Source organism: Argentina silus, assembly GCF_951799395.1.
Source record: "Argentina silus genome assembly, chromosome: Y".
Taxonomy (NCBI): Eukaryota; Metazoa; Chordata; class Actinopteri; order Argentiniformes; family Argentinidae; genus Argentina; species Argentina silus.
In genome coordinates this window covers 10,227,324-10,250,932 of record NC_139654.1, presented here as the reverse complement: position 1 = coordinate 10,250,932, position 23,609 = coordinate 10,227,324, and the positions used below count along the sequence as shown (strand labels likewise).

General features: G+C 50.7%; 1 protein-coding gene across 1 annotated transcript in view; it reads left to right on the top strand.

The window, feature by feature from the left end:
- Positions 1-23,609, top strand: part of LOC310823983 (polypeptide N-acetylgalactosaminyltransferase 2-like) — a gene marked incomplete at both ends in the record, with an annotated part of 190,893 nt that overhangs the window by 54,279 nt on the left and 113,005 nt on the right. The window contains one exon of the mRNA XM_083696901.1: positions 12,331-12,421. Coding sequence (XP_083553027.1) covers positions 12,331-12,421 — 91 coding nt within the window. The remainder of the gene's footprint in view (positions 1-12,330; positions 12,422-23,609) is intronic.

The window sequence follows — 23,609 nt, the reverse complement described above, 5'->3', positions numbered from 1 at the left end:
TGCTGAAGAAAACATACACCTACTCTGATTTGTCCTTTCCTAGCCTAATATTTTCCATTACATCATTCTTAAGTTATGTGTGTGTTGCAGCATCTATCTTGATGACCTGACCCTTACCTCTTCATGTATTAATCCAAGTACCATGGAACTAATGGTTGATTCATCTCATTTAATGCTTGATTCATCTCAACAGGCCATCACATTAGTAAATTTCAGATGATTAAAAAACATATTAATTCAATTGATTTGCATATGGAATATCAAATACAATTAGTAAATTTAATCACCCTAAATAAAGAACTGAATAGCTTTATTTACTTGTCTGCTACTGAGCATTATAATGCAACTGTTTTTATAAAAAATAATTTCTAACAAAACCCTCCTTTCACACCTTTTAAGGTGTGAACCAAAAATAAACTGTTTTTTATGAAGAAATTCTCAACAAAACCCTCCTTTCACACCCCTTAAGGTGTGAACTAAACCTTTACCACAGGAGTCTTGGGTGTTGCGGTCTCAGGCTCTGCCTCCACCTGCCGTACCTGGTTAGACAAAACTCGAGACAAGTTAGTCAATGCATTCATGTAGTCATTGCAATTTATGTGCCAAATGTCTAAGGACGGCAAGTGGCCTCCATGTCTTGGAGGACCTGGCATTGAGCGACCTGTCAACAACTCATGGGGCGTTAGATGTGTTTTGCTGTGCATCTAGCCATGTCAATCTGGTGTCGTGGCATACTGGTTGGGAATGAGTTCATTCCTTAGCCATTTTACTTCAGTGCTGGCTGTCTCTTTTTACAGGGAGTGGCTTCCACCCACTTAGTGAGCCTATCCACCATTACTAGTAGGTATCTGTAGCCTTTCACTCTGTTGTCTGCACCCATATCTGATATCCTTGAATGGTGCGTCTGGTACTGGGAACTTTCCCATGGGACACTTGTAGACCATCTTTGAGTCGTGGTCATTGCATGTGTCACATTCTGTCACGTAGTTTTCCACCATGCTGGTCATGTGTGGATGAATTTTGATTTTAATCAAATTAGTGTCAATCAGCGGCCTGTATAGATGGGGTCAAGCAGTAGTTCCAAAACTTGAACACTATATGGAGCTAATCAGTAATTTCTGAACATAAACATTAAATGGAGCTTAATCATTAATTACTGAACATGAACACTAGTTGGAGCTAATCAATAATTGCTAAACATGAACATTAAATGGAGCTAGTCAATAAAGCTCGCCAATAGTTGCTTAAATTTGAACACTAGATGGAGCCAATCAGTAGCTTAGCCAATAGATGCTAAATATGAAAACAAGATGGAGCCAAAACAGTAGCTTAGCCAATAGATGCTAAATATGAAAACAAGATGGAGCCAAACAGTAAAGCTAGCCAATAATTGCTTAAATTTGAACACTAGATGGAGCCAAACAGTAAAGCTGTTTGATATGAAAACAAAATGGAGCCAAACAGTAAAGCTATTTGATATGAAAACAAAATGGAGCCAAACAGTAAAGCTAATCAATAGTTACTAAATTTGAACACTAGATGGAGCCAATCAGTAATTTCTGAGCTTGAACATTAAATGGATCCAACCACTAGTTGCTCTATTTTATGGAAGTAACGGGACAAAGAAAACTTTTCAGGGTGGGGCCGGCCTCCCACTTACTGAACAACCACAACAACAGTAGAGTCAACAACTACTAGAGACAACAACAACTCTCGCACAATTTCTATAACAGTTTACACCAATATGTTTTCATCAGTATGTCACTTTCTTTTACTTTCAAACACAATTACTCTCCAAACGCTCTCACCTCCCTCAGCTTCAATGCTTTACCTATTCACACAACCTGGATATACGCTCTCCACTCATAACAAGATTCTAACACACAACAAAAGTTACAGGACTTTAACCTGAGGGATTTTAACCCAAACAAAATAATTTACGGGCCTCTCACCCGAGGGATTTTAACCCATATAAAAGAAAACAATTTAGGGGCCTCTCACCAGAGGGATTTTAACCCAAATAAAAGAAAACAATTTACGGGCCTTTCACCCGAGGGATTTTAACCCAAATAAAAGAAAACAATTTACAGGCCTCTCACCCGAGGGATTTTAACCCAAATAAAAGAGAATTTTGACATATATTGCTTTGATTATTACATTTTCATTAACGGTTTCATTACGTATACATAGATTTGTAAATTTGGTAGTTGGTTTACTCTTACCTCCTCCACACTCACAGTCTACAGTATTCAAAGTTAACTATGCAGAATTAGGTTTATAACAACAGGTTTCTGCTTACCTTTTTGTTTTTGGCGCCTCTGTGAGTGGTGAGGGGTTACAAGAAAACAACTCCGTCTGGCTTCCGTCTCCCGGACTTCGCCGTCGGTTCAATTCGGTCCAATTTCTTCTCTTCAAATCACGTCGGGGTCACCAAATTTGTAAGAAAACGTGTTCTTTATTTAGAAAAGGATAAGCAACAATACAAATATTGTTATCATGGGTGTTACAGTACATTAGTGAACTTGAACAAGTTAATCTTTTCAATACTGCTGTAACATTAATGCCTCTTTGTTAGAATCAGAACAGCAGGAATTGGCATCACATTTGCATCAGTGGAGCGTAAATCTACTAATGAGTACAGCACCTGAGGCTGGTGGAGGTAGAAATCGGAGCACGGGCTCATTGTAATGCATGGAATGGAATGAGAAATGGTATCAAACACGTGTAAGCCAGCACCAGGCATGTCTCTCTGAATCCGAGATCAATCCCTAGCCTAGACAGTTGTGTAGATCTAAGAGGATGGTGTAAGTAATATGGCTACAATTCTACCTGGCATATCCGATTGCAATATGGAGCTACGACTATATTTCATACACCCATCCACTCCTCACAGATCTACAGGGGTGCCTAGGGGTAGGAGCTAGAGGCTGATTTGGGATTCAGGGTTAGGCAGCGATGCTCTGGTCACTGCTCTGTGTGCGCATACGTGCGTGCCAGGTGCTATTCATTAGTCCCTTCTCTTACAGTTCCAGAGGCTAAGGCAACTCTCTCTCCTCCATTCCAATGCCTTATTACTCTGCCAAAACATGAGGTCATGCTAACTAGGCCCACTGTTGGGTACTGCTAGCTGCTGGTCTTGTGACGCATGTAAAACCAGGATGAGATGGAAATGCAATGCCTAGTTGCGTATAAATACCTGTAGGATAGGTTGAGAGTTGGAAAAATGGATAATGTGTCAAGGGACTTCCATGTTGAATGAAAGGAGATTGCTGCTTCTTTCCTCAAATCTGATGACGACCCAGTGTCTTATCTGTTTATATGCAACATTGTTAGCTCCTTTTGTTGTGAGGAAAAGAGAGGTTACTCATTGCCATTGACAGGACATCTATTATTGATACTCTTAGAGTGGAGCTTTGATGATGATGATGATATCATAAGGGTTAACACTCCCTCTCTTCCTTCAAGAATACCAGCTAATTGTAGACGCTCCAAATGGACGGCCAAGAGGCTTGTGGGTACAGTATGAACGGACCAATAGAGACATATTTGTGTTGCACAATGATGGCTGAACCTGTGAATACTGTAGGGGAGTGGCCATGTGGTCATCTGTCTCTCTCTCTCTATCTACCATTTATAATTGAGGGTACAATGTAACATTTTTCTATGAAGTATTTGCCTTGTAATAATTGTATAAGTTTACAGTATTTTTGAAGCTTAATTTGTTTCATTCTATTTGACCAATCTTGCACTAATTCAGCACAAACTCAACAATTCTTTGCACATAGTGTTACTTAAATTGCTTGGAGTCAGATTATTGATTTATTAAGTTATGCTTTGCTATTAACAATGTATAGCTAAATTCCCTTGCCAAACCTTTGCATTGTAACTGCCATCCTATTAGGCTCTACACCCATGGCTCCATATTGTAATAGAGATACATTGACAGATAGAAAGTTAAAGAGATGGATAGAGTGATTGAAATAGATACATTATTAACCCCTGGTCGTGGGTTCAGGGTGAACATGAGTCCAAGGATTCCTGAGCAAACATCAAGGCATAGGCTCATGCAAACAGTGACGTCTGATTGGGTAGGAAGCAGGACAGTATCTTCATCTTCCTGACAGTCCTTCAGCACATTACTCCACCATCTGTTCGAGAGACCAGGCCCCCAGCCCATAACTTGTGTCTCTCTGTCTAAAACCTAAACACTTGGCTCTATTACGGTTGGTCGGTTGGTTAATCGGTTCGTTGGTTGTTAGGCTACTTCAGACATTCAAAGTGGTTGACCTCTGTTGGTATTTCCTTCCATCAACATCTCCTATCTTGTTAGCATGTTGAACTGAACTTTTACTAATCACTCCACAGCTGTCTGAGGGCAAGTCAAATACCGTTCACCGTAGGTTGGCTGGCATGTTCAGGAGATGGACTGCTAGAGAGTATGTGCCTGTTTCAGTGGATGCTGAAGAAGGGAGAAATTGGAAGACGGGCTCATTGTAAAGGATGGAACGGAATAGAGAATGGTATCAAACACGTTTTGAACACGTTTGATACCATTCCTTATTCCGTTCCATGCATTACAATGAGCTCGTCCCCTGATTTCTCCCTTCACCAGCCTCCCCTGGCATGGAGATGGACAGTTAGACAGTTAGGTACTGTAGTTATGGCTGTATGTAAGTATGAGCACATGAATGTCTCTCCATGTCTTTGTTGAAGGATAGGCAAATGTAGCAGAGGTGATTTGGAATCCCGCTCTTGTGATGAGTATTTAATGGTAGACGCTTGGCCCCCTATATTGTAGACTGTGTATTAGGAAGTAATGTAATTGGCTGTGAAACCCAACCTAGGATGTAGTCCTGTAAGGTTTTGTTCCTATCACTGTGTGAGCAAGGTTCTGTCTCACTCTGATGAACAGAGTAATGAAGGGACAGAGTAATCGCTCTAACAACAGCAGTAGACTTCTAATGAACATGGATAGAGTCCTCACTTTAGAGTCCTCACTAGAGCTCCAGTTCTAATGGAAACATACTCCACTGTTAGGATGACAAGGCCATTTCAGACGTGCTGGGATCATCCTTTTCTGTTCAGTTTGTAGTACACCTGAATATTTCAATAGCTTTTAGTGTTAAAGTGGCAGACATACACTACTCTCCAGTTCTATACTCCAGGCGTAGATCTGGGAGACTACAGGAAATTGTGTGATGAGACTGACTGGGTTTAAACTAGGTTGTGTGCACACCTACAAGACTGTGTTAGCCTGCAGAGCTAAAGCCTGGGTATCTGCTCTGTGCCAACACTCTCAGGCAGAACCACAGATCAGTGGGCCCAGCTAGGAAGAACAGTTGCCGTTGGGGTCACTCCATGCCAACAGAGATGGATGCTTCTCTGGGGCTACACACACACACACATTCTCCCCCTGAGCCACTCAAGTCACCTCATAGTAGACCCTTGAGAACTGCACTACTGCTGAGTGGAGCACTGTAGATACCAGAGTTGTAACATCACAGTTCATAGCGGGCCATAGTGTTGTTTTGCATGGATGGATAGAGACCTCGTCCCACTCTGTAACACAGAATGACATACTGTACTAGTAATGGGCCCCTTGAGACACTGCTCTGGGTGAGAAGACAATAACAATATAATGAGAATCCTTGTCTCGTTTTATAAACCACATAAACACTGGTTGTTTGATTTGTCTAATTTCACTAGTACTAGTGTCATCATACACATCATACACAAGCAAAACACAGCAGTGTCTCCGATAATAAATATCCTCTCGTAACGTTTGATTGTTCTGCTCAGGTGACCTTTTCATTCGAAACAGTGTTTCGTATTGTGATGGAAGAGAGCAGAGCAGACATGATAGAGGGGAATGTCAACATCATTAGAGAGAAACATATGTTTATCGATTCACACCTAAGTCAGCTGTAGCCCATCACCATGCACGACTCACCCCTGCACACAGAGAGAGAGAGTGTGTCAGGATGCATTTATTAACAGTCGGGATGAGGCTCAGACAGAAATGCTTGCATCCTGTTTTTAGCACAGTTTTTGGTGGTGGCAGAAGGCTCCGTCTGTCTGCCTGTGCGTCTCTGTCTCTTGGTCCGTACGTCCCACCCCGGGTGGTTGGTTGTTTACGTCTTGCTAAACCTGCCAGCAGGCCTCATGCTGTCCTGTCTGAGTTATGACCACTAGACCTTGTTGTTGTGCTGCTGTCTCTCTTCTGCTGTGTATGTCAGTGTTTGGTTTGGCAACTGGTACCACTGTCAACACCGCCATTATTTGCATAGAGCTTCCTATTGGCTTGATTCTGATACTTTTTCAAGAGCCTCATCTTTGTTCAATGAGTTTCAAAGTCGAAAATGTCTGAGTTTCCTAGTTCCGAGTGAACGGCACAGTAGGCACTACCATCATAATTCCGAGGTCCAGGGTCCATTCTAGAAGGAGGCCAGAGGAACACACCTGTGTTCCAATATTCACACTGGCATACCTTTTATAGAATGCATGGCAGATACATTGATTCATTCTAAAGTGATATGCTAGTGTGCACAATGGAATGAAACACACCCATGGGCTCTATACTGTTGCCAAGGCCTGGTGCAGTATGGATAATCTTCCATTTCATGACCTTGGGTGACCTGAAAGGCGCCTCCAAATAAAATGCATTATTATTATTTCCATTTCCATTTATGGCATTTAGCAGACGACTTACAACAAATACATTTGTTTAAGTAAGTGAATCATCTATCCATCAGTCACCATAAGATAAAGTAATCAATCCACAGACCAGGGGCCATAGGCAGTCACAATGCTAGAAGAAGGAAACTTTTTTTTTTTTTTTCTTCCCTGGCTGTGTTAGGTCTGGATCGTCTGTGTGCGCTTCTCATGGTTATATCCACAGCATACCACCTCATCTGTGAAATATGGTGGAGAGGGTGTTATGGCTTTGGCATGTATGGCTTCCACTGGAACTGGCTCACCTGTCTTCATTGATGATGTAACTGCAGCAGCAGGATGAATTCTGAAGTGTACAGAAACATCTTGTCTGCCCAAGTACAAGCAAATGCCTCCAAACTAATCATACAGCAGGACAATGACCTAAAACATACTAACATAGCAATTAGGGAGTTTTTCAGGGCCAAAAAGTGGAAAGGTGTTGACTGGCCAAGTCAATCTCCAGATTTAAATCCTATTGAATATGCATTTAATTTGCTGAAGAGGAGACTTGAGAAAATGTCCTCAAAACAAACTGAAGATGGCTGCTGTACAGTACAGGCCTGGCAGAGCAGACCAGAGAAGATACCCAGCATTTGGTGGGGTGAATGGGTGACATGAGTGCTTAATTTGGACATTAAAATAGGGGGACAATGTCTAAAAAGTGTTGATCAAATCCAAACTTTTGAATCAAAACATTTTCAAAGTTTTGAGTGTAGAGCCAGAAGAAGAAAAAATGCTTCACTGTCCCATTACTTACACAGGGCACTATATCTATATTCAAGTGCCTGTATATAAACCTGGCACTTCTGTCTCTGTCAGAATGAATGGAACCTGTACGGTATTGTGGGGGGACATGCAGCGTTCGGCCTGTAGAGGGAGCTACAGGACCGTGGCCAGGGTTATGTCGGCGAGGCTCCGTTGCACACCTGTTGCAAATGAAGCCTCGTTGACTAAATGGTTTAAGATGTGTGTGCCTCTGTTTGGCAGGAGGACGGCGACTGGAAAGTCGCCGAGTGTTTTGAGGAGGCTGGAAAGCCAAACGGACAACTTATTACTGACTTTATGAATAAACGGGACATTCCCTCACCGACACGCTGCGTCTGCCTCTCTGTGTACACGGACATTGTTACATTGGTGCCCAACCTGGGACACAGAGATGGAGGCGTTAAGCACGGCCATCGGAAAGATGGCCCTCATATTGGAACAGCAGGCCCACCTCCAGCACGAGCAGGAGTCCGCGATGGGAGAGATGGCGACGGCGAGGGCTGAGGACCGTGCCCTCCTCCGGGAGCTCGTCTGGGCCATCAAAGCGGGACAGGCGCCCGGCTCGCCACAAGGTCCCCCCAAGGTACACCTCCAGAAGATGGGGGACCTGGACGACCCGGAGGCGTTCCTGGCGGTGTTCGAGGGGACAGCGAGGATCTCGGGGTGGCCGGACGGCGAGTGGGCGTACCATCTGCTGCCCCTCCTGTTGGGCGAGGCGCAGCTCGCTGCCCACAGTCTGCCAACGGCCGCCAAGCGGGACCGCCTGGGCCTCACCCCGGAGGAACACCGTCGCCGGTTCCGGGCCCTGACGATGGAGGAGGGGAGCCGGCCCTTTGCCTACGCCCAGCGGCTGCGGGACAGCGCGCGGCGGTGGCTGGACCCAGAGAACAGCTCGGCGGAGGAGGTCGGGGACCGGGTGGTGTTGGAGCACTTCCTCACGGGGCTCCCGGCCCGGACCGCTGCCTGGGTCCAGTATCACCGGCCCCAGGATCTCGCGGCCGCCGTTACCTTGGCGGAGGACCATCTCTCCCTCCCGCCGCAGGAGCCCCGACGACCAACCCCGGCCCTGCGCCAGGGGGCGGGGGGCCGGCGCCCGGAAGTTGCCATGCTGCCGGAGGAGGAGAGGCCGGTGCCCGCCCCGAGGACGAGATGGCAGGGGCAGGCATGTCGAGAACCAGCCCTGGCCCCACAGGAAGCACCCCGAGCGACAGGGGGGGTGTGTTGGCGATGCGGACGGCCGGGCCATGTACGGGCGGAGTGCCCAGTGAGGGAGGTGGGGCAGGTAGTCCGCATCGGCGACATACCGGGCCCTCCCCCTGGACCAGGAGCAGCGTATCGTGTTCCGGAAAGGATACAACATGATACGCACCAGGCGTTCTTGGATTCGGGCTGCATGCAGTCCATGATCCAGGAGCGCCTGGTTCGACCGGGGGCATTGTTAAAGGCATCGAGGGTGTTGGTGAAGTGTGTGCATGGGGACATTCACGAATATCCTGTGGTCGCGATCGAAATTCATTTTGAAGGGAAAAAGCATAGTGTACAGGCGGCGGTTAGCCCGCGCCTCACGCATCCCCTTATTCTGGGTGTAGATTGGGAGGGGTTTCCTCAAGCGGTAAAGCGGGCTACCGGGGTGCGTGCACGACAGAGAGGGAGGTGTGAGGCGTGTAATGTGCTCTGTGCTGAGGCGGCGCCTCGCGACACTGCCGAGGAGCCGGAGCCGGCGGGGGGGTCTCAACCCGAGATTTCCCCGCCGAACTATCAGCTGCTAGGTGACTTCCCCCTCGAGCAGTCTCGTGACGAGACCCTACGATCGGCCGATGACCAAGTGATAGCGATTGATGGTACTTTGGTACGGCCAGACACAGTACGCGCCCACCCCTATTTCGCGATTATCAGCGACAGGTTGTACCGAGTAAGTCGTGACTCACATAGCCAGGAGGAAGTAACCCAGTTGTTGGTTCCTCGTAGCCGCCGGGAAATGGTCTTCCAGGTGGCTCATTTCAACCCCATGGCGGGCCATTTAGGGTACGATAAGACACTAAACCGTATAATGGCTCGATTTTATTGGCCGGGAATTCGGGCAGAGGTGCGTAGGTGGTGCGCTTCTTGTCGCGAATGTCAGTTGGTAAATCCCCCAGCCATTCCACGGGCCCCCTTGCGGCCCTTACCATTGGTCGAGAACCCATTCGACCGCATAGCCATGGATATTATCGGGCCATTTGATCGGTGTACACAGGGATATCGATTTGTGTTGGTCTTGATAGATTACGCAACCCGATACCCCGAGGCAATACCGCTGCGCAATATCTCTGCCAGGAGTGTAGCGCAGGCATTGTTTCAAGTAATCTCCCGCATGGGAATCCCGAAAGAGATTCTCACCGATCAGGGCACTAATTTTATGTCACGCACCCTCAAAGAACTGTATGGCTTGTTGAACATCAAGGCGGTTCGAACCAGTGTCTACCACCCGGCCACTGATGGCCTTTGTGAGAGGTTCAATCGGACCTTGAAGTCAATGATCCGGAAGTTTGTACACGAGGATAGTCGGAATTGGCATAAATGGCTAGATCCCCTGCTGTTTGCGGTACGGGAAGTCCCCCAAGCTTCCACCGGGTTTTCCCCGTTTGAATTACTCTACGGGCGTAAGCCCCGGGGTGTCCTAGACCTTCTTAAAGAAAATTGGGAGGAAGGGTCTAGCGACAGTAAAAGTGAGATTCAATACGTCCTGGACTTGCGCACAAAGCTCCACGCCCTACGGGTTATCTCACGCGAGCATTTGCTGCAAGCCCAGGAGCGTCAAAAGCGACTGTACGACAGGGGAACTAACCTGCGAGAATTTACACCGGGAGATAAGGTGCTCGTACTGTTACCCACCTCCAGCACGAAATTACTCGCGAAGTGGCAAGGGCCGTTTGTGGTCACACGTCGCATGGGGGACGTGGATTACGAGGTAGTACGCTCGGACCGGGGGGATAGCTTGCAGGTGTATCACGTAAATCTCCTAAAAAAATGGAACGACGTGGTCACTGTTGCTCTGGCTACAATAATTCCAGAGAGAGATGAGTTCGGTCCGGAAGTCCCAAAATCAAAAGTTAGCACTCCGGTCGGTATTGATAACCACCTCTCTGCTAGCCAGGCCACGGACGTTGCAGATTTGCAAGTTAAGTTCGCCGACGTGTTCTCTCCCCTGCCCGGTCGGACTACGCTTATCGACCACCATATAGAAACGCAGCCGGGTTTAACGGTGCGCACGCGTCCCTATAGGTTGCCGGTACACAAACGAGACATTGTGTGCAGGGAATTGGAAGCCATGCTGGAGCTGGGTGTGGTCGAGGAGTCCCGCAGTGACTGGTGTAGCCCCATCATGCTTGTCAACAAGCCGGATGGGGCTATACGGTTCTGTGTGGATTATAGACGGGTTAATGCGGTCTCCAAGTTCGATGCCTACCCGATGCCCCAGGTTGACGAGCTCTTGGACCGGCTTGGCACGGCCAAATATTTCACGACGTTGGATTGCACGAAGGGATACTGGCAGATTCCCCTCTCGCCGGTATCCCGGGAGAAAACTGCATTCTCCACTCCGCTCGGGCTATTCCAGTTCACGGTGCCACTTTTCAGCCCCTCATGGACCGCATTCTGCGGCCGCACTCTGCCTATGCTGCGGCCTACCTGGATGACATTGTCATTCACAGTGACACCTGGGCGTAGCATGTGCAGAGTGTGGCTGCTGTTCTGCGGTCCCTGAGGCAGGCGGGGCTGACGGCCAACCCGAAGAAGTGCGTCATCGGGCGGAGGGAGATCCGGCATCTGGGGTACCACTTGGGTCGGGGGGAGGTGCGGCCGCAGATTGAAAAGACTGCGGCCATCGCCGCCTCTCCGCGGCCCAAGACGAAGAAGGAGGTGAGGGCCTTCCTGGGGCTGGCTGGCTATTACCGGCAGTTCGTGCCGGGATTTTCAGAGCTGGCCAGTCCCTTGACGGACCTCACCCGGAAGGGTGCCCCGGATCCGGTCCAATGGTCGGGCCAGTGCCAGGGGTCGTTCGAGGCCCTTAAGGGAGCTCTTTGTGGAGAAACGGTCCTGTATGCGCCTGATTTTAACCTCCCTTTCTCCCTACAGACGGACGCGTCGGATAGAGGCCTGGGAGCAGTGCTGACCCAGCGGGTGGAGGGGGCTGACCGGCCGGTGCTGTACCTGCAAACTATCGGAGAGGGAGGGCCGGTACAGCACGGTGGAGAAGGAGTGCCTGGCCATCAAGTGGGCGGTCGGCGCCCTCCGCTACTACCTGCTGGGTCGCACTTTCACCCTCTACTCCGACCATGCTCCCCTCCAGTGGCTCCACCGCATGAAGGATGTGAACGCGAGGATGACCCGGTGGTATCTCGCGTTGCAGCCCTTCAACTTTTCGGTCGTGCACAGACCGGGGGCGCAGATGGTCGTGGCAGACTTCCTCTCCCGTGCAGGGGGGGGGGGAGTAGGTTGTCGGTCGTCGTGTCCCCGGCCTGTGTCGGGCGGTGGGGGTATGTGGGGGGACATGCAGCGTTCGGCCTGTAGAGGGAGCTACAGGACCGTGGCCATGTCGGCGAGGCTCCGTTGCACACCTGTTGCAAATGAAGCCTCGTTGACTAAGTGGTTTAAGTCTTAATTGCCGCTGTTTGGCAGGAGGACGGCGACTGGAAAGTCGCCGAGTGTTTTGAGGAGGCTGGAAAGCCAAACGGACAACTTTTTACTGACTTTATGAATAAACGGGACATTCCCTCACCGACACGCTGCGTCTGTCTCTCTGTGTACACGGACATTGTTACAGGTATATTGAAACGTTTTTATTTGTTTATATTTGTTTTTATATTTCAGGAGGACTGGAATGCGGTGGACTCATCCAGCAGGAACCAGGCCCACAGTAACGTAGATGACAGAGCTCACAGCCTGGAGACACTCCCCCCTGGTGAGACGCTTTCCACAATGTCATGCAGGCTGATTAACCCCTTCAATCCAGACACACAGCAAGATCTATGGATAGGCTAGGACAACACTAATCTCATTCCCAGACACTTCCACCCAAATGCTCGGAAGGTCTGGTGGACCAACGCATCAAACTTAGACTTTGTTGAAAATACAAGGTTTGGGAGAATCTGCTGGTCGCATAACCATTGGCTAATTGGCTTAATCTACCAACCAGTCAACTCCCCTAACACCTCCCCCAAGTGCTTGCACACCACATGTTTCTGATGCAGATCCAGAACTCGCAGTCGTGTGATTACCTGAAATAAAATCATGACAAATACTTAAGGTTTGAGTCGTTATTCCAGGTTTATATGCGCTGTGCCCAATAGCCTGGGGACGAGGCGCGGTCAACACAGGACGTGACACATGGGTGGAATTCTGATTACTCCTTTACTCTGGAGTGTGAAACTTGTTCACTCCATAGAACACAGAGTAGAACGGACATGATCCCTTCAGAGGCAAATTGGCTAACACACCAAAGATGGCTCAGCTGACTAATTCTATGGTTCACTCCCACTCATGGATATAATTTCAGAGTTGGGGTCCACTCTGTTGAATTGGACATGGAATTTGTTCAAAGGGATGAAATTCGATTCCTGAATTGAAGAATTGGAGTGTAAATCAGCCTATTTTGCAAACCTCCATTCTATTTAAAGTCATGAGAGGGACGAGTGCACACTTTGTGGGGTAAATGGGTAGAGAATGGTACCGTCGTAGTGATGTTCACCCTGATGTATCAAGCCGGGTCTCAGCTGTGTCTGTTTGAACACCTGTGGCAGTGTACTCTACTGTTCACACTACTGTGTATAGAATTTTAAAATTATATTCATAACTTCTGTATCTGACAGGCGATGAAATATTGAACTCAACTTAAATACAAGGAGATTTAGTAAAGGACTATTTATTTTCCTGGTTTGAGGGCTGCTCAGTATTTTCACCAAAGAGAAGCCTCTGGCTGTGTTTCAATATCCACACTAGCATAACAATTAGAATGCATGGCCAATACATTGCTTCATTCTATGTAGTATGCTCGTGTGGATATGGAGACAGGGGCCCTTTCTAAATGTTTAGAAACTTGATTTTTCGTGTCCTCTCTTCCGTCCTCCACTCGCTTCCTTCTTGTATTGGAGGAGAATATCTACGTCAGAATCAGAATTCCTTTATTTGGCCAAGTATATTTTATTTGCACATACAGGAAATTGACTTGGTGAGGTTGGTGCATGGGACATAAAAAACAATAGCAAATATTGACAATTTACAAAATAGCAAAATATTAACAAAATAGCAATAACAAATGTACAAAATAGATATAAATATATATATTTATATATATATATATAAAATATATATAAAACAATACATTTTGTAGGCTATGCGAGGCTAAGTGGCAATGAGGCTAGAGGCTGTGAAATGGGTATGGGGCATGTACACTATAAATTATAAATTACACTGTCAGTGCATTGTGTGTGTGTGTGTGTGACAGTGGGGGGGGGGGGGGGTGGGGGAAGTCCCAGAGTCAGTGAGAGGCAGGGAGCTTGTTTGTGAGCCCCACTGCCATGGGGAAGAAACTTTTCAGGTGGCGCGAGGTTTTGGTCTTGATTGACCGGAACCTTTTGCCGGATGGAAATCTATGGAAGAGGTGGTGACCAGGATGGGAAGGATCAGCTATGATCTTTCCTGCTCTCTTACTGGTCCTGGAGTGGAACAGGTCCATGAGAGATGGCAGGTTGCAGCCGACCTTCTCAGCTTACCGAATGGTCCGCTGCAGTCTGCCTTTGTCCTTGGCGGTGGAGGCAGCGAACCAGACGGCGATTGATGAGCTAAGGATGGACTAAATGATGGCCGTGTAGAACTCGACCATCACTTTCTGCGGCATGTTAAATTTCTTCAGCTGCCGCAGTAAGATCATCCTCTGCTGGGCCTTCTTGATGGTGGAGGTGATGTTCTCCGCCCACCTGAGGTCCTGTGAAATTATTGTCCCCAGGAATCTGAATGACTCCACAGTGTTAACTGGGGAATCACACATGATGTGGGGGGCGGTTGGGGCTGGGCTTCTCCTGAAGTCTACCACCATCTCTACAGTTTTTAGGGCGTTCAGCTCCAAGTTGTTCTGGCTGCACCAGGAAGCCAGGCTGTCAACTTCCTCTCATCCCATTAATCATGGAGATTAATCCAATGAGGGTTATGTCATCTGCGAACTTCAGGAGTTTGACAGAAGGGTGGCTAGAGGTGCAGCTGTTGGTGTAGAGGGAGAAGAGTAGAGGAGAGAGCACACAGCCTTGTGGGGCTCCAGTGCTGATGGTCCGGTGCTCTGAAACAAGCTTGCCCAGCCGCACATGCTGCCTCCTGTCATTACTAAGCAAGTGGAAGACGGGGGAGAGGACTCAAGGAATCAAGTTTCTAACAATTGACAGAGGGCCATAGCCTCTTTGTCATCAGGAAGGGCAGAAGGTGTGAACAATGTAATTTCTTAGCTAATTGACACATGACCTCATTACTCAGGGAGGGTTATGTGTAGATAGATAGGTAGGTACTTTATTGATCCCCGAGGAGAAATTAAGGTGTTACAGCAGCTCACATCACAAACAACAACAAAATAAAGTGACAATAGAAAAATAGAATAAAAAATAAAATAGACATCTGAAACATTATATAAAGAACAGTCCAGTATGATTGTGGGGGGACATGCAGCGTTCGGCCTGTAGAGGGAGCTACAGGACCGTGGCCAGGGTTACGGAAGCGAGGCTTGGTTGCGCACCTGTTGCAAATGAAGCCTCGTTAACGAAATGGTTTAAGATGTGTGTGCCTCTGCTTTTGGAGGAGGCTGAAAAGCGGAGACTGAAAAGTCAAGTAACAGTCTGAATAAACGGGGCTTTCCCTTATCACAACCACTGAGTCCGCCTCTGTGTCCAAGGACCTCGTTACAGTGGCGCCCAACGAGGGGCACAGAGTGAAGGTGGATAAAAAAAATAAAAGAATAAATGGATGCGTTAAGCGCGGCCATCGCAAGGATGGCCCTCATCCTGGAGCAGCAGGCCCACCTACAGCAGGAGCAGCAGTCCACGATGGGAGAGATGGCGACGGCGAGGGCTGAGGACCGTGTCCTCCTCTGGGAGCTCGTCGGGGCCATCAAAGTGGGACCGGCGCCCGGGTTGGCACAATGGGTCCCCCCAAGGTCCACCTCCAGAAGATGGGGGACCTGGACGACCCGGAGGCGTTCCTGGCGGTGATCTCGGGGTGGCCGGACGGCGAGTGGGCGTACCATCTGCTGCCCCTCCTGTCAGGCGAGGCGCAGCTCGCTGCCCACAGCCTGCCAGCGGCCGCCCAGCGAGGTTATCCCTCCCTAACCCGGGCGATTCAAGACCGCCTGGGTCTCACCCCGGAGGAACACCATCGCCGGTTCCGGGCCCTGACGATGGAGGAGGGGAGCCGGCCCTTTGCCTACGCCCAGCGGCTGCGGGACAGCGCGTGGCGGTGGCTGGACCCAGGGAACAACTCGGCGGAGGAGGTCGGGGACCGGGTGGTGTTGGAGCAGTTCCTCAAGACCAAAACCTCGCCTGGGTCCAGTACCACTGGCCCCAGGATCTCGCGGCCGCCGTTACCTTGGCGGAGAACCATCTTTCCCTCCCGCCGCGGGAGCCCCGGCGACCAACCCCGGCCCCGCGCCCGCCCTCTCCTCGTCCGGCGCCCGCCCCGAGGACGAGATGTCAGGGGCAGACACGTCGAGAACCAGCCCTGGCCCCACAAGAAGCACCCCGAGCGGCAGGGGGGGTGTGTTGGCGCTGCGGGCGGCCAGGCCACGTCCAGGCGGATTGCCCAGTGATGGAGGTGGGGCAGGTCGTCCGCATCGGCAACATACCGGGCCCTCCCCCCGGACCAGGAGCGGCGTATCGTGTTCCGGTAAGGATACAGCATGATACGCACCAGGCGTTCTTGGATTCGGGCTGCATGCAGTCCATGATCCAGGAGCGCCTGGTTCGGCCGGGGGCATTGTTGAAGGCATCGAGGGTGCGGGTGAGGTGTGTGCATGGGGACATTCACGAATATCCGGTGGCTGTAAATGGCTAGATCCCCTGTTGTTTGCGGTGCGGGAAGTCCCCCAAGCTTCCACCGGGTTTTCCCCGTTTGAATTACTCTACGGGCGTAAGCCCCGGGGTGTCCTAGACCTTCTTAAAGAAAATTGGGAGGAAGGGTAAAAGTGAGATCCAATACGTCCTGGACTTGCACACAAAGCTCCACGCCCTAGGGGCTATCTCACGCGAGCATTTGCTGCAAGCCCAGGAGCGTCAAAAACGCCTGTACGACAGGGGAACTACCCTACGAGAGTTTACACCGGGAGACAAGGTGCTCGTACTGTTACCCACCTCCAGCACGAAATTACTCGCGAAGTGGCAAGGGCCGTTTGTGGTCACACGTCGCATGGGGGACGTGGATTATGAGGTTGTACGCTCGGACCGGGGGGATAGCTTGCAGGTGTATCACGTCAATCTCCTAAAAAAATGGAACGACGTGGTCACTGTTGCTCTGGCTACAGTAATTCCAGAGAGAGAGGAGTTCGGTCCGGAAGTCCCAAAATCGAAAGTTAGCACTCCGGTCGATATTGATAACCATCTCTCTGCTAGCCAGGCCACGGACGTTGCAGATTTGCAGGCTAAGTTCGCCGACGTGTTCTCTCCCCTGCCCGGTCGGACTACGCTCATCGACCACCATATAGAAACGCAGCCGGGTTTAACGGTGCGCACGCGTCCCTATAGGTTGCCGGTGCACAAACGAGACATTGTGTGCAGGGAGTTGGAAGCCATGCTGGAGCTGGGTGTGGTCGAGGAGTCCCGCAGTGATTGGTGTAGCCCCATCGTGCTTGTCAACAAGCCAGATGGGGCTATACGGTTCTGTGTGGATTATAGACGGGTTAATGCGGTCTCCAAGTTCGATGCGTATCCGATGCCCCGGGTTGACGAGCTCTTGGACCGGCTTGGTACGGCCAGGTACTTCACGACATTGGATTGCACGAAGGGATACTGGCAGATTCCACTCTCGCCGGTGTCCCGGGAGAAAACGGCATTCTCCACTCCGCTCGGGCTGTTCCAGTTCACCGTGCTCCCTTTCGGGTTGTTCGGAGCCCCAGCCACTTTTCAGCGCCTCATGGACCGTATTCTGCGGCCGCACTCTGCCTATGCTGCGGCCTACCGAGATGACATTGTCATTCACAGTGACACCTGGCCGCAGCATGTGCGGAGTGTGGCTGCTGTTCTGCGGTCCCTGAGGCAGGCGGGGCTGACGGCCAACCCGAAAAAGTGCGTGATCGGGCGGAGGGAGATCCGGTATCTGGGGTACCACTTGGGTCGGGGGGAGGTGCGACCGCAGATTGAAAAGACTGCGGCCATCGCCGCCTCTCCTCGACCCAAGACGAAGAAGGAGGTGAGGGCCTTCCTGGGGCTGGCTGGCTATTACCGGCAGTTCGTGCCAGGGTTTTCAGAGCTGGCCAGTCCCTTGACGGACCTCACCCGGAAGGGTGCCCCGGATCCGGTCCAATGGTCGGGCCAGTGCCAGGGGTCGTTCGAGGCCCTTAAGGGAGCTCTTTGTGGAGAAACGGTCCTGTATGCGCCTGATTTTAACCTCCCTTTCTCCCTACAGACGGACGCGTCGGATAGAGGGCTGGGAGCAGTGCTGACCCAGCGCGTGGAGGGGGCCGACCGACCGGAGACCGTGGAGAAGGAGTGCCTGGCCATCAAGTGGGCGGTCGGCACCCTCCGCTACTACCTGCTGGGTCGCGCTTTCACCCTCTACTCCGACCATGCCCCCCTCCAGTGGCTCCACCGCATGAAGGATATGAACGCGAGGATCACCCGGTGGTATCTCGCGTTGCAGCCCTTCAACTTTTCGGTCGGGCGCAGATGGTCGTGGCAGACTTCCTCTCCCGTGCAGGCGGGGGGGAGTAGGTCGTCGGCCGTCGGGTCCCCGGCCTGTGTCGGGCGGTGGGGGTATGTGGGGGGACATGCAGCGTTCGGCCTGTAGAGGGAGTTACAGGACCGTGGCCGGGGTTGTGTCGGCGAGGCTTCGTTGCACACCTGTTGCAAATGAAGTCTCGTTGGCGAGTGCTTAAGATATGTGTGCTTCTGCCATTTCAGTAGGTGAGCTGGGAACGGCGAGAGAGAGAGAGAGAGAAAGAAGGAACGAATGAACGAACCAACGAACGAACCTTTTGACGAGGCTGGAAAGCCGACTAAGGGTTTTACGAGAGACTTTATGAATAAACGGGAGCAATCCCTAATCCCTATACTGCGTCTGCCTCTGTGTACTAACGGACCTTGTTACAAAGGGTTAATGCGGTCTCCAAATTCGATGCCTACCCGATGCCCTGGGTTGACGAGCTCTTGGACCGGCTTGGCACGGCCAGGTTTTTTACAACATTGGATTGCACGAAGGGATACTGGCAGATTCCCTTCTCGCCGGTATCCCGGGAGAAGACAGCATTCTCCACTCCGCTCGGGTTGTATCAGTTCACGGTGCTCCCTTTCGGGTTGTTCGGAGCCCCAGCCACTTTCCAGCGCCTCATGGACCGCATTCTGCGGCCACACTCTGCCTCTGCTGCTGCCTGTCACACCTGAGGTTGCTGTCTGGTGACTCTGGCGCCCTCCTCTGGTGGTACGGGGCCAGTGCCCTCCTAATCTACCAGTATTGGTTTCACCTGTGTGGTTCTGTCCCCTGTTTGCTATTCATAGCCTGTGTGTTTCCCCATGTCCTTGTCAGAGATTCTCCCTGTCTGTCCGTCTGTTCCGCATATTCTAGTTGTTTACCCGTTGTTCGCGTTTAGTGTTTCTTTAGTTATAGTTATTCCACTTATTAAGTGTGTACTTTTGTTAATAGGAGCTGGTTTTCTCCACCTTTGTTTGACCCTTTTTTTCCAGTGTTTGTTTGTATGCCCGTTCCCCAGTTTTATGATTAAAACCCCCTTTGAATTATACTTTATGCTGTCGTCTGAGTATCTCTCCGCACTTGGGTCCACCGCACTATCACCCCTTAACAGCTGCCTATCTTGATGACATTTACAGTGACACCTGGGCGCAGCATGTGCAGCGTGTGGCTGCTGTTCTGCGGTCCCTGAGGCAGGCGGGGCTGACGGCCAACCCGAAAAAGTGCGTGATCGGGTGGAGGGAGATCCGGTATCTGGGGTACCACTTGGGTCGAGGGGAGGTGCGGCCGCAGGTTGAAAAGACTGCGGCCATCGCCGCCTCTCCGCGGCCCAAGACGAAGAAGGAGGTGAGGGCGTTCCTGGGGCTGGCTGGCTATTACCGGCAGTTCGTGCTGGGCTTCTCAGAGCTGACCAGTCCCTTGACGGACCTTATCCGGTCCAATGGTCGGGCCAGTGTCAGGGGTCGTTCGAGGCCCTTAAGGGCGCTCTTTGTGGAGAAACGGTCCTGTATGCGCCTGATTTTAACCTCCCTTTCTCCCTACAGACAGACGCGTCGGATAGAGGCCTGGGAGCAGTGCTGACCCAGCGGGTGGAGGGGGCTGTCCGGCTGGTGCTGTACCTGAGCCTGAGCCGCAAACTGTCGGAGAAGGAGTGCCTCGCCATCAAGTGGGCGGTCGGCGCCCTCCGCTACTACCTGCTGGGTCGCGCTTTCACCCTTTATTCCGACCATGCTCCACTCCAGTGGCTCCACCGCATGAAGGATGTGAACACGAGGATCACCCGGTGGTATCTTGCGTTGCAGCCCTTCAACTTTTCAGTCGTGCACAGACCGGGGGCGCAGATGGTCGTGGCAGACTTCCTCTCCTGTGCAGGGGGGGGGGGGGGGGGGGGGGGAGGACATGCAGCGTTCGGGCTGTAGAGGGAGCTACAGGACCGTGGCCAGGGTTACGGAAGCGAGGCTTGGTTGCGCACCTGTTGCGAATGAAGCCTCGTTAACGAAATGGTTTAAGATGTGTGTGCCTCTGCTTTTGGAGGAGGCTGAAAAGCGGAGACTGAAAAGTCGACGAGGACCTGAGTACGAAGTAACAGTCTGAATAAACGGGGCTTTCCCTTATCACAACCACTGAGTCCGCCTCTGTGTCCAAGGACCTCGTTACAATGATTTAACATCCCCCAGCCTGACTCTAAACCCCCCTATCGAGCCAGCCGGAGGAGGAGTTGTACAGTCTTATTGCGGCAGGCAGAAAAGATCTCCTCAAGCGCTCCTTAGTGCAACGTGGTTGTTATAATTTGTTGCAAAAGGAGCTTCTCTGCTCTGCCACAGTGTCATGTAGGGGATTGTCCATGATGGCCAGGAGTTTGGTCCTCATCCTCCTGGCCACCTCCTCCACAGTGTCCAAGGTGACACCGAGGACACAACCAGCTTTCCTAATAAGCTTGTTCAGCCTCTTGGTGTCACCTTCCTTGATACTGCCCCCCCCCAGCATACCACCATGTACAGCACTGCACTGGCCACCACTGACTAGCAGAACATGTTCAGCAGAGTCCTGCACACACCAAAGGACCTGAGCCTCTTCGGGAAATAAAGCCGGCTCTGACCCCTCTTGTACAGGACATCTGTGTTGCAAGTCCAGTCCAGTTTTTTGTCCAGGTGCACCCCCAGGTACTTGTAGCTCTGGACCACCTCCACGTCCTCTCCCTGGATGGAAACAGGAGACAGGGGGACCCTAGTCCTCCAAAAGTCCACCACCATCTCCTTTGTCTTGCTGATGTTGAGTAGCAGGTGGTTCTGCTCACACCAGTCAACAAAACTGTCCACCAGTCCTCTGTACTCGGTCTCCTGGCCTCCACTGACACATCGCACAATAGCAGAATCGTCCGAGAACTTCTGCAGATGGCAAGTATCTGTGTTGTGCCTGAAGTCCGAGGTATAGAGGGTGAAGAGGAAGGGAGCCAGAACTGTCCCCTGGGGGGCGCCAATGCTGCTCACCACCCAGTCCGACACACATCCCTGCAGCCGTACAAACTGTGTGGCCTGTTGGTCAGGTAGTTCGTAATCCGGGAAACAATGGGGGAGTCCACCCACATCCTCAGCAGCTAATCCGCAAGTAGTAAGGGTTGTATGGTGTTAAATGCATTGGAAAAGTCAAAGAACATGACCCTCACAGTGCTGCCAGCCTTATCTAAATGGGAGTGAGCTCTGTGTAGCAGGTAGATGATGGCATCATCCACACCAATGTCTGCCCGGTAGGCAAACTGCAGGGGGTCCAAGAATGTCTTCACCAGGAGCCTGATATGTGCTAGCACCAGTCTTTCCATGGTCTTCATGATGTGGGATTGTGGGGCTGGAGGAGGAGGGGAATGGAAGGGAGTTGTGAAAGGAGTCAGAGGAGCTGGAGAGGGTACTGGATGGGACAAAGGAGTAGATGAGAGGTGTGAATGGACTTCACAAACTGGGAGAACGATACCAGTGTTTTTGTCAGGGTGACATTCTTAAAATCCCAGGAGACTGCAATGAATGCACTGGGGTGCTGGGTCTGTAGTCTCGCAATAACAGCGTGCATAATCTCACACGCTGCTTCCGCGTCGGCAGAGGGGGGGGATATATGCGACCACAACAATAACATGTGAGAACTCACGTGGCAAATAATATGGGGAAAGTCCTACGGCCAAAAGTTCGATGTCCGGGCTACAGACGCTTTCCTTCACATGAATATGGTCAGGATTGCACCATCTGTTGTTAACAAATACAGCAACTCCTCCGCTTTGCTTTTTGCCGCACTGACGCAGTGTTGCCAACTTGGCGACTTTCTCGCTAAATCTGGCGACTTTCCAAATCCTCTGAGGGACTTTTCTGGTGTTTTGGAGACTCTGACGTGAAAGCACGTATCGCTCTGCAGTTACTGTCCTCAACGAGCAGCGGGTGCTGCCGTGAGCCCCTCCCCCGTCCCAAAGCACTCACAGGCGGTCAGTCTCACAGTAGCCTCGCGCAGCAGTCCCAGCTGCAGTCAGAGCAGAGAGGAGACCCACACCACTCCGCGTCCAGACTGCAAATGAATCACGCGTGCGCAAAGCCGCTGCTGATCCCGCCCTGGCTTACAGAGCGGGATGTAAATGTAAATGTTTCTTCACTGTCACACTAAAATAAATTACTGCATTTGACTCACACAGCCTCAGTCACTTACTCACCTCGTCCACTGTGTGTGTGCCTCTCTGTGACATAAGCTAAACATATAGCTAGCTAGCTCATCATGTCTAAACTGTACATAAACTGTACACTCAAAAATACAGAAAGGAGTGGGGATCAAACCCTGAATTCAAAGGCTGGTTGAAGTCGTTTATTGGAGATGATACACGGGCACACATAAGATGGCGGCGCGCATGCATCGCGACGCCCGGTGTCTCTCCAGAGTTTGCGAATTAGTAGTTATTTGCTTGTTTATCTCAAGCATTTTCGCTAAAAACAGTTTAGCGTACATATCGTACAACCGACAAGAACTTCTGGACATCGGTTCCGGCATTCCAGACAGCTTTATCGACGCTATACCCGAGATTACCAAAACAGCGGGACCAGCCAACTCCGCTACACCGACCGGAAGAGGCCCCAGACCGGCTCGGAAACGAAAACACAGGCGAGGGAGCCGAGGTGGGCTGAGAGCTAGGCTAAAGCTAACTCCACACCGACTCTCACTACCTAGCCTTTTCCTCGCTAATGTTCGTTCCCTGGCTAACAAGATGGATGAACTGCGGCTGCGGATCACCACATACAAATGGATTATGGACTGTAATATCATGGTTTTCCTGGCTCAACAGCGAGGTACCCGACAACGCTATCGAGCTAGCAGGGCGCTACGTTCTCCGAGCAGACAGAACAGCGGGTGACTCCGGTAAGACCAGAGGTGGAGGTTTGTGCATCTATGTGAACAAGACGTGGTGCACGGACACTACCATCACCGAGAGTCACTGCTCAGCTGACCTGGAGTTTCTCATGGTTAAGTGTAGACCTTTCTATCTGCCCAGAGAATTCACGTCAACTGTTATCACGGCAGCCTATATCCCCCCGGATGCTAATGCTAAGATTGCTATGAAAGAACTGCATACTGCCATTAGCAAACAACAGACTCTGCACCCCGAGGCAGCCTTCATTGTCGCGGGTGACTTCAATCACTCCAATTTAAAGACTGTACTGCCCAAATTCCACCGAAATGTCTCATGC